The sequence below is a fragment of the Tenrec ecaudatus genome, chromosome 2, assembly GCF_050624435.1.
Source record: "Tenrec ecaudatus isolate mTenEca1 chromosome 2, mTenEca1.hap1, whole genome shotgun sequence".
Classification (NCBI taxonomy): Eukaryota; Metazoa; Chordata; class Mammalia; order Afrosoricida; family Tenrecidae; genus Tenrec; species Tenrec ecaudatus.
In genome coordinates this window covers 204,798,995-204,810,255 of record NC_134531.1, presented here as the reverse complement: position 1 = coordinate 204,810,255, position 11,261 = coordinate 204,798,995, and the positions used below count along the sequence as shown (strand labels likewise).

The window sequence follows — 11,261 nt, the reverse complement described above, 5'->3', positions numbered from 1 at the left end:
TTTAGATGCTTTAGCAAATAGCCCATCTGACATTCTAGAGGTTCGAAATATAGGAGCTGTCCAGGCAGCCTTTGCTGTAACTCCTAACCTATTATCTTTCTGGGCACCAGCTCTGGGGTGTTTGGGGATCGGACACACATAGCTCTGTCCATTGGAGCCCTAAAGCAGACGAAATACAGACCCAGAGATTGCTGGCGTACAACACTGGCTCACTGTCTACTTCCCAGGTTAGCCGTGCCTTTCCCCGTGTGAATCCTTTGGAGTTCGAATTTGCCCTTGCATTTCTCCTGCGTTTATCTCAACACCTTGATGAAGATTCTGAATTCTGGAATCAGGTCACCTGGATTCAAATTTTGTCTTGCCACTTCTTATCCAAGTGACCTCTGGCCTAATCTTTCTGCACCTCCATTTCCTCATCCAGAAAACAGGGATGATACCTGCCTCACTGGATAGGTGTGGGGGAGCAGTCAGTGATTCAGCAACCATGCATTAGACATCTACTAAGTGAAAACTTGTGAGTTTGTTTTTGTCTTTAAACATTTCTAGTGCTAGGTATTGGTGTTTGTGGTACTTCCATGAAAACAACTGTCTAGCATGGAAGGTAGAAGGGTCAATATTGCAAAATTGATAATGGGATCTGTGATGTTTGATTCCTGATGGGAGGCCTGGAGAGGGGTTGGTGGTAGACAGTATTACAGCGGTCACAGCAGGTTTCATGAGAAAGTGGCATTTGAGATGGGGCAGTGACATAGATCAATAGCTGGGACAAGTGTCCCAGATGGAAGCCACAGTGACAGCACAGGTGCTGAGTTGAGTCAGGTATGATGGACAGTGAGCAAGGGGAAAGGACTTCACAGAGCTTGGGGTGAGGGCACTGGAAGGCCTGGGGAGGTTTTTTTGTGTTCAGAAAACTTCAAACTCACTGCCACCAAGTTGATTCTGACTCACAACTCTAGGACAGGGTTGAAGTGTCCCTGTGGGTTTCCAAGATGGTGGCTCTTTAATGGAGTAGAGCACTCCATCTTTCTCCCTTCGTCTGTGCTAGAGAGCATCCAATCAGGTATCAGGGATAAAGCACCATTGAGAACTGTCCCTCATCACATTCCAGGTTTATGTTTTCAGTCGGCTTTTATCATTGTTGATGATGTATATTTTTATGAAATGCTATTGTGAGCCAACGATGGTGTGGAACACAGAAGAAAGGTTCTGGTTTCAAGATCTGGAAGGGGAATAGGTAATTAGCAAGTAATTATATATCATAATGCCACTGAGTGATACTATGAGTGTGTTAGGCCAGGTTGACTACAGAAACAAATCTAAAGACACTCGTGTGTAAGAGAGAACTTTGTATCAAGAAGTAGTTACACACCAATCAAACAGCCCAGCCCAGTCCAGATCAAGTCCATAAGTATGATATTGGCTCATGCATTCCTCTTCAGACAGGCTGGTGGGTGGAAAGTCACGTGGCATCAGTAGTGGTGGAAGCCTCTCCAGGGGGCTGCATTCAGTGTGGCTCCATTTTGCTTGTCAACAGGAATGTGAAGCAGAGGGAGAGTGTCCTGCCTCCAGGGAGGAAGAGAGGCATCAAAGGCCATTGCCCATAAGGAGGCATCAGGTTGTGATCTGACTGAGACAAGCTAGACTCTACCCATTCATTCTTATTTATCAACTTGACATGACATTGTGTAACTGCCACAATGGGTTAATATAAAATAACGAGGAGGAGAGTGTTGGGTGGTCAGGTAAGGCTGAGGTGAAGTGGGAACATTTCAGTAGAGCTAAGTCATGCCATTTGTGGAAGAAAATTTAGCAAAGGGAGAAGCAGGTATAAAGATGGTGGAGCAAGAGTGTTCAGCAAGGCCAAATAACAGGCAAGATGGTGGGAAGGCTGGAATGGGGTGATAAGTGGCAGGAGTGGGGTTTGGGGAGGGGAGAATAACTGGATTTTATACCTAGAAGGTTTCAAGGAGGGACAGTGGCCAGGTGAAATGTTCATTTAACCTGATTGTTGTGGGGTACAATGTGAAGGAACCCCAGTAAAAGCAGTTGCCTCTATCTGCTGCTGCAGAGGTTCAGGCAAGAGATGGTAGTGACTACCGTGTTGAAGACAGAGCAGAGATTTCCTGACAGATTACTGTGAGGAGTAAAGCCAAAATCCAAAGTTAGTGCGATTGAGTCGGAATTGTCCAACTCTAAGTGACCCTATACGACAGAGTAGAACTGTCCCTGTGCGTTTCCAGACCTGCGAGCCTTTACGGGAGAGCAGAGTGGAGGAGGAGCCCTGAGGAGAGTGAAAATGGAGGCCCTGGAACCTAAGGAGCACTAGCACGGTCTCAAGGAAAAGGGAAGAGTCTATGATGCCCATTGTTGCCACAAAGTCAAATTAGATGAGGAAGGAAAATAGACCATTGGCTCCTGCAAGGAGAGGCTTCTGAAACAAAGCCGAGGGTGTGGAGTGCGAGGTAGGTTCTAGAGAGAAAGATGTGAGGAAGTAGAAAAAAGAAGAATGACATTATCCAAATGGAGGATGTGTGAGGTAGTTAGTTTATTGTGCCAGCCTGGCCGATAAACATGTGGGATTAATTGAAAGGCACAGAGATAAATGGCTCTGCGAGCCTCGTCTTTCTTGTCTCTTGCTCTTTGATCACCAGACCTTGCTTGTTCTGTGCCTCAATTTTCAAGCGACACTACCTGTGGAACACCTAACCCGTGGACTGTGTCACTGTAATCTGAGGTTCCTTTAAGACCTGCTTTGCCACACCATTGGAATGTACATCACTTGAGCTGGGGACTGTTGGACCCCGTCATCTGGCTGACTGTTGGTGACCTGCCTTCTGTTTGCTGCCTGTGGCCGGATAGCCTGAATTGCTCTACAGAGGACTACCCTGAGGCCCTCAAAACTTGAAGGTCTGCCAGTGTCTCACAACTGTCTCATGGGAGTGAGTTGCACTGAGCCATTGGTATTGTTTTATAATTTAATTAACTTTATTTCTTATGTTATCTATCTATCTATATGTATATATATAATTAATAGTGTTCTGGTTTTGTTTCTCTAGAGAACCCTGTCTAACACAGTGTGGTAGTCATATCATTTCATGTCAACTTGAAGATATATAAAAGTATAGGGGATGTATTCAACCTGTCAGGTCACAGCCTGATGGTGCCTCCTTGTGAGCATGACCTTCCCATAAAGGAGGGCCCTGGGAACACCCTCCACCTTCCCCCTCTCTGCCTTCCCCTTCCTGCTGGTGGTCACTCTGAGACCTGACAGGTCCCTGGAGATGTGTTCACCACCATTTGACCCTCAAGACTTTGCACCCACTGGCCTGTGATCTTCCTGCATTCTATATCATTCCATGTGACTGTGTGAGTCTGAAGAGGGACTTGTGGACTAGTATTGGACTTATGGACTAGGGTTGGACTGGGCAGGGATTTAAAAAAAATTTTATTAGGGGCTCATACAAGTTTTATCGCAGTCCATACATACATCAATTGTGTAAAGCACATTTGTACATTCATTGCCCTCATCATTCTCAAAACATTTGCTCTCCATCTAAGCCCCTGGCATCTGCTCCTCATTTTTTCCCTCCCTCATGAACCCTTGGTAATTTATAAATTGTTATTTTGTCATATCTTGCACTGCCTGATGTCTCCCTTCACCCACTTTTCTGTTGTCCGTCCCCCAAGGAGGAGGTCACATGTAGATCCTTGTAATCGGTTCCCACTTTCCAACCTACCCTCCCTTCATCCTCCCAGTTTTACCACTCACACCACTGGTCCTGAAGGGATCATCAGCCTGGATTCCCTGTGTTTCCAGTTCCTATCTGTACCAGTGTACATCCTCTGGTCTAGTCAGCTTTATAAGGTAGAAATGGGATCATGAGAGTGGGCACCGGGAGGAAGCATTTAGGAACTAGTGGAAAGTTGTATGTTTCATTGTTGCTACATCACACCCTGATTGGTTCATCTCCTCCCTAGACCCTTCTGTAAGGGGATGCCTGTGGCCTACAAATGGGGTTTGGGTCTTCACTCCACACTCCCCCCTCATTCACAATGATATGATTTTTTGTTCTGATGATGCCTGATACCTGATTCCTTTGGCACCTTGTGATTGCACAGACTGGTGTGCTTCTTCCATGTGGGCTTTGTTGCTTCTGAGCTAGATGGCCGCTTGTTAAGCCTTTAAGACCCGAGATGCTATATCTTTTGATAGCCAGGCACCATCAGCTTTCTTCACCACATTTGCTTATTCACCCGCTTTGTCTTCAGCAATTGTGTTAGGGAAGGTGAGCATCATAGAATGCTAGTTTAATAGAACAAAGTATTCTGGCATTGAGGGAGTACTTGAGTGGAGGCCCAATGTTCATCTGCTACCTTAATACTAAACATAAATATATATGCATAGATCGATTTCCCCATCCTCATATGTAAATATATTTACATATGTACATGTCTTTATTTAGACCTCTATATATGCCCTTTGCCTCCTAGCTCTGTTCTCTATTTCCTTTTACTTTCCTCTTTTTTTCTACTATTATGCTCAGTCTTCTTTTGGGTTTCAGGAATTCCTCTTGGTTATTTTACCCTTGATCATTCCCTACCAGGCCTCCTACACTCTCCTCACCACCGATTTGGATCACTTGTTCCCTTGTCCCTGAGTTTGTTAACACCACTACCTTTGCCCCCAGCTCCCGCTCTCCCATGTCCCCCCAGAACTGTTGGACCTGTTGTTTTCTCCTCTAGATTGTTCATCCAGTCTATCTTATTTAGACAGACCTGCAGTGATAATAACATGCTCAAAAACAAGACCGAGCAAAACCTGGCAACAATATACAACAAAACAACAACAAACAAATGACAAACAAAACAACAGCAAGAAAGAAAAGCTTGTAGTTAGTTCAAGGACTGTTTGTTGGCCTTTTGGAGTGTTTTCCAGTTCAGTCTATTGGGGCACCAATGGGCTGGGATGTTTTATTGATGCGTAGTTACTTCTTGATATAAAACTCTTCTTACACATGTATGAGTGTCACGGGATTTGTTTCCCTAGTAAACCTGGCCTAACACAGAGGTATGGGATCTCCTCTTTAAAGATGTGAAGAATTTCAGTGCTTGCTTGGCCTGGTTGAAAACAGAGACTGGGCAAGAGTCAAGGCTAGAACATACTGGGATAGATAGGTTCTAATATCCATAAGAGTGCTGACTCACAGGGAGAAGAGTGGGGAAGACAGAGACTAGGCATGGAGGAATCTCAGCGGAAGCTAGCACTGTGGGAATCAGCGGCCAGATTCTCGGGACTGTTAGTGAGAGCAGGAGTGAGATCTTAATCTGTGAAGCAGGACAGTTATAGCCATGGGGAGATAGTGGCAGCGCCAGCGTGAAGTGTGAAGCAGTCAGTCATCTTGCAGAGTAGCAAGGTGAATAGACTGCAGCAAAAGTAATGAACTAGTAATGATTGAACACATACATAATGAATGTATGTGTCATCAATGCCAGCAGGGTCACCCAAAGGGAACAGGTTTCGGCAGAGCTTCCAGTCTAAGAATAGACTACTAAGAAGGAGTAGACTCCCACAGAGGACTCAGCCACTGGAAATCTTATGGGTAGCATCGAAACATTGTCAAATACTGAATACTTCATACATAGCAGCAGAACATCGTCAGAAATAATGTCAGAAGATGAGCCCCTCAGGTCTAAAGGCACTCAAAATATGACTGCCTTCTCAAAACAGAGCTGACCATAAGGACACAAAAGCAGTGAAGACTTTGAGAACTGTATTTGCTAGTGGAACACGACTCCAGAAGAAAGAGGTACAAACATCGATTAATAATCACAACTTGGAATGTAAAAAAGTATGAATTTAGGTTAATTGGAAGTTGTCAAACATGAAATGGAATGCATAAAGACCACTATCTAGGTGTTAGTGAACTGAAATGGACTGGTATTGGCTATTTTGAATCAGTAAGTTACAGGTTTTGTGTTAGACTGGGTTAGCTAGAGAAACAAATTCAATGACACTTATATGTGTAAAAAAGAGCGTTATATCAACAAGTAACTAATAAAACATTCCAGCATCAATAAACATCCCAGCTCAGACCAACTCAAGTCCCTAAGTCCAATACTAGTCTGCAAGTCTCACTGCATACTCACAAGCCACATGTAATGATGCAGAATGCAGGAACATCACCAGCCAGTGCGTGCAAAATCTCTGGGTCCAATGGCAGTGGACACATATCCAGGGCTCTGGCAAGTCACCTAATGTCTCACCAGGAGGAAGGTGAAGGGAGAGAGAGAGAGAGAGAGAGAGAGAGAGAGAGAGAGAGAGAGAGAGAGAGAGAGAGAGAGAGAGTTCCCCAGACCCTCCTTATGAGAAGGCTACACACCATGAGACACCATCAGGTGCTGAACTGATTGACAGGCTAGACTCCACCCCTATACTTTATCAAGTTGACATGAAACTATGTAACTACCACAGGTTTACTCTGCTGGGAATAACAGACATCAAAGGAGACATTTCAAGCTCTATCTTGAAGTTCAGTACTGTCTATGACATAGTAATATCAATCTTCACTCAAAGAAATCTAATCAATACAGCTATTATTCAAATTTATGCATCAACCACTAAAGCTAATGATGAAGAGATTGAAGAATTCTAACATCTTCAATCTGAAATTGCAATCAAGATACAATGATAATTATTAGCAATAGGGATGCAAAAGTTAGAAACAAAGAAGAAGGAAGAGTACTTAGAAAATATGATCTTAATAATACAAACGAAGCTGGAGATCAAATGACAGAATTTTGCAAGACCAATGACTTATTCATAGCAAATACCCTTTGTAGTAGTTAACGTAATCTGGTGTCAATTTGAGGATTAAGAGTGTAGGAGCGGAGTCTTGCCTGTCAATCAAGGTATAGCCAATGAGGCCTCTGGGTGGGCATGTCCTCCTGAGGATTCTGGGAACTCCTGTCTTCCTCCTTGCAGGCAGGCGACACTCTCTCTTGTCTCACTGCCTGTGACATGTCCCTGTGGAGAAGCCACATAGGGAGAGGCTGATGAAGCCAGACCTCTGGAGCCGGAGAAGCCACATTGAGACCCCTGCCAGCATAGGAGATGCTTACATCCCCACTGGATCCACAAGACTTACCACCCACTGGCCAGTGATATTCTGCCTTCAGAGTCATTGCTTGTTTTTTGTGAGTCTGAAGAGGACTTTATAAATTGGTATCAGACATATGGGCTACTATCAGACTTATGGACTTGATCTGGACTGGGGTGGGATGTTTCCTCAATATCCAACTGTCCTTATATATAAAGCACTTTCCTATACACATATGAGTCTCCCTGGACATGTTTCTCTAGTCTACACAGACTAACACACCCTTTACAACAATACAAAAGAGCCCTGGGCTCATCAGAACAGTTGCAACAACATCAAGAACTTCATCCATAAAGACAGCAAAAGATCATTTTAAAGAAAGAAAAGATCCAGGTCAATGCCAGAAGAGATTCTGAAACTCACCCTTAATTTTAGAGTAGCTAAAGCAAATGGAAAAAAATAACAAAGTCAAATAGCCGAACAAAAAAATTCAAAGGGCAGCTCAAAAAGACAAAATAAATTATTGCAATGAAATGTCCAAAGGCCTAGAGTTAGAAGACCAAAAAAGAACACATACTGCATATCTTAAATTGAAAGAATTAAAGAAAAAATTCAAATGTTGAGTAGCAATATTAAAAGATTCTACAGGCAACATGTTGAGTGATTCCAGAAATATCAAAAAGAAGATGGAAAAGCTACACAATCATTATACTAAAATGAACTAGTTGACATCCCACCATTTCAGGAGGTAGGTAGCATTGGATCAAGAACTAATGGTAGTGAAGGAAGAAGTTCAAGGTGCACTGAACGCATTAGCCAAAACAAGGCTCCAGGGATTGATGGAATTCCAACGGAAATATTTCAATAAGCTGCTGAAGCATTGAAAGCACTCAGCTCATCTATGCCAAGGATCTTTAGAAGACAGTTACCTGGCCAAGTGACTGGAGAGTTCCATATTTTTACCCATTCCAAAGAAAGGTGTACCAGCAAAATATTCAAATTGTAGAATAATAATATTGAAATCACATGCCGGAAATTTTGCTGAAGGTCATCGAACAATGGTGGTAGCAGTACATTGACAGAGATCTGCCAGAGGGTCAGGTTGAACTCAAAAGAGGCCATGGAAAAGGAATATCATTGCTGATGTCAGATCTTGGCTCAAAGCAGACAGTTCGAGAAAGATGCTTACTTCAGTTGCATTGACTATGCTGAGGCATTCACCTGTGTGGATCAAAACAAGCTTTGGATAGCCTTGAGAAGAGTGAGCATTTCAGAACACTTCATTGTGCGCAGCAGATCCTGTGCATGGATCAGGAGACCATTGTGTGAACACAACATGGGATTGCTATTGGGTTTTAATTCAAGAATGGTGTGCAGCATGGTTGTCCCCTCTTGCTGAGAACATACGCAGAGAAGCTGAACTACATGAAGGAAAATGTGGCATCAAGATAGGAGGAAGGCTTATTAACAAACTGTGATATACATAAAACACAACCTTGCTTGATGAAAGTGAGGAGGACTTGAAGCACTTGCTGATGAAGGTCTAGGATTTCAGGCTTTGGCATGGATTACAATGCAATATAAAGAAAACAAAAAATGCTTACAGTTGGGGTAACATCATGATAAATGAAGAAAAGATTGAGGTTTTCAAGAATTTTGTCTTGCTTGGATCCATAGTGCTCACGGAAGCAGCCATCAAGAGACCTAAGGATGCATTGCACTGGTAAATCTGCACAGCTCCTCTTTAAAGTGTTGAAAAGTAAGGATGTTACTTTAAGGACTAAGGTGCACCTAGCTCAAGCCATAGTTTTTGTCAATGGTTTCATTCAACTGATAGTGAATAAGGAGGACTGAAGAAGAATTGATGAACCTGAATTATGATGCTGGCGAAGAATATTGAAAATATCAACTACGAAAAGAACCAAGCTTATCTTGGAAGAAGTACAACCAGAATGCTCTTTAGAGGCAAGGATGGCCAAACTTAATCCCTTGTTCTTTGCTCATGTTGTCAGGAGCGACCAGTTCCTGGAGAAGGACATCGTGGTTGGCAGAGAGTGGTCAAAAGGGGGAAGGCTTCTGACAAGACAGATTGACACAGTGGTTGCAATGATGGCTCACACATAGGAACAATAGTGAGAAGGGTGCAGGAGCGGGTAGTGTTTCATTCTGCAAATACAGTTGCTATGAACTGGAACCAACTCGATGGCACCTAACAACCACATACAACTCCTGTATTGATGTGGGCCATATTTCTAAATTAGGTGTTCAAATGAGACTAGACAAAAAATAAAGGTGTGCAAAGACACAAACCTTTCTGTCCAGGCGCTGAACCAGCATCATCTGGAAGCTAGATAGAAATAAAACTGAAAATTGTCTGTCCATGCCTAGAGCCTGTTTGTTTAACTGGAAGCTGAGACATTTGCAAGCTCTGAAGGTTGAGAAGTTCTGTTGTAAAGCAAAGTAGCCCAGGGCCTGGCGATAATAGACGCTTAGTTAGGGGCAGCTTTGCTACAGCACTAGGTATAGAAATGGTGGTTATTCTCGATTGCTGTTCACAGGTTTCCAGGGGTCACGGACAGCAAGCCATTGATCTGGGTATCCTGCTCTTCAGCAGAGGCAATGGCCTGCGGAAAGACCTCAGTGAATATTCACTGAGTGAAAGAGCTTTGGCGGGCTTGCGTTTTCTCCTTCTACAGGCTTCATATCTATCACTGGAGGACTTTCTACATCTACACACACACACACACACACACACACTTTTCCCTCTTTTTACTGAAAACCATCACAGCATCAAATATTGCAACTCAACATTTGAATTTTTCTTTAATTCTTTCAATTTAAGACATGCAGTATGTGTTCTTTTTTGGTCTTCTAACTCTAGGCCTTTGGACATTTCATTGCAATAATTTATTTTGTCTTTTTGAGCTGCCCTTTGAATTTTTTTGTTCAGCTGTTGTGCTTTTTGTAATCATGAACAGAGGGCCGCAATCAAGACATCAAACCGGAGACACCGAGCTATCTGGGGGTCTGAAAGATCCGAGCGGTGTTCTGCACACCGTAGTGTTAGCACCTACAACGGCCCCTAAGGACAAGCCTGTACTGGGACACATTCCGATCTACTAGGTCAATCAGATCTCGTTGTCCTGAGAGAGGAGGGGAAGGTGCCCAAGGAGCTTGGCATGCAGCTTGAAAAGAGAAGGGCTCTTTGAGGAAGATGCGGCTGGCCGTCGTCCTGCCATGCTCCGTCCCCCGCTCCCATTCCTGACACTGTTGTTCGCTCTCATCAAGGAATAAGTCGGTCAGGAAGCGCCCTGCCGCCATGGCATTTAAGGACACCAGAAAGACACCTGTGGAACCAGAGGTGGCCATTCACCGAATCAGAATGACTCTGACCAGCCGCAACGTGACATCCCTGGAGAAAGTGTGTCCTGACTTGATCAGAGGGGCTAAGGAGAAGACCCTGAACGTGAAGGGACCAGTTAGGATGCCTACCAGGACTCTGAGAATCACGACCAGGAAAACTCCCTGTAGGGAAGGTTCTAAGACCTGGGATCGATTCCAGATGAGGATCCACAAGCGTCTCATTGACATGCGCAGTCCATCTGAGATAGTGAAGCAGATCACTTCCATCAGTACTGAGCCTGGAGTAGAGGTTGAAGTCACCGTTGCAGATGCTTAAATCAACTATTTTAATAAATCGATTTATCTGTTGGTTAAAAAAAAAAAGAGATGGGACATGTCTTCTATAAGGATTGAGTGCCTTCTAGAGGATTCTGAGAAGGCTTTAGGAGAAATCGGGTCACTTTGCGATTGCCTACTGTTCCTGTGAAAGAGGGCCATTGCCCGAGAGACGTGCAGCGTGCTTGCTCAGAGCAGGCTGGGGTCTCTGGGAAGAGCAGCAGTCACTCCCGAAGGGGCTTGTTTGAACATCTCCCAGCTGCTGCCTGACCTTTTAGACACAGTTTCCTGTAAACTTGGCGGCTGCCTTTCTGCCTGTCCTCCAGCCTGATTCAAAACAGGGCTGTCTTTTCTCTTCCAGGTATTGATGGCTTTTCACTCCCAGACAGGTTTTCATTCCTTTATGAGGGACACACCTAATCATGCAGTTCTTTAACTGTATTAAAAGGAAAATCTTAACCTTAAATAAAAAAAAAGGAAAAGACA

General features: G+C 43.8%; 1 protein-coding gene across 1 annotated transcript; it reads left to right on the top strand.

Moving 5' to 3' along the window:
* The first annotated feature begins 10,125 nt into the window (after positions 1 to 10,125).
* Positions 10,126 to 10,912, top strand: LOC142441283 (small ribosomal subunit protein uS10-like). The gene has a single exon (XM_075543321.1). The coding sequence runs from the start codon at positions 10,417 to 10,419 to the stop codon at positions 10,774 to 10,776; it is 360 nt and encodes a 119-aa protein (XP_075399436.1). The 5' UTR covers positions 10,126 to 10,416; the 3' UTR covers positions 10,777 to 10,912.
* Positions 10,913 to 11,261: the final 349 nt, after the last annotated feature.

Excerpts from the sequence above, each read along its gene's own strand:
- LOC142441283 (XM_075543321.1), top strand. The coding sequence starts at position 10,417 with ATGGCATTTAAGGACACCAGAAAGACACCTGTGGAACCAGAGGTGGCC.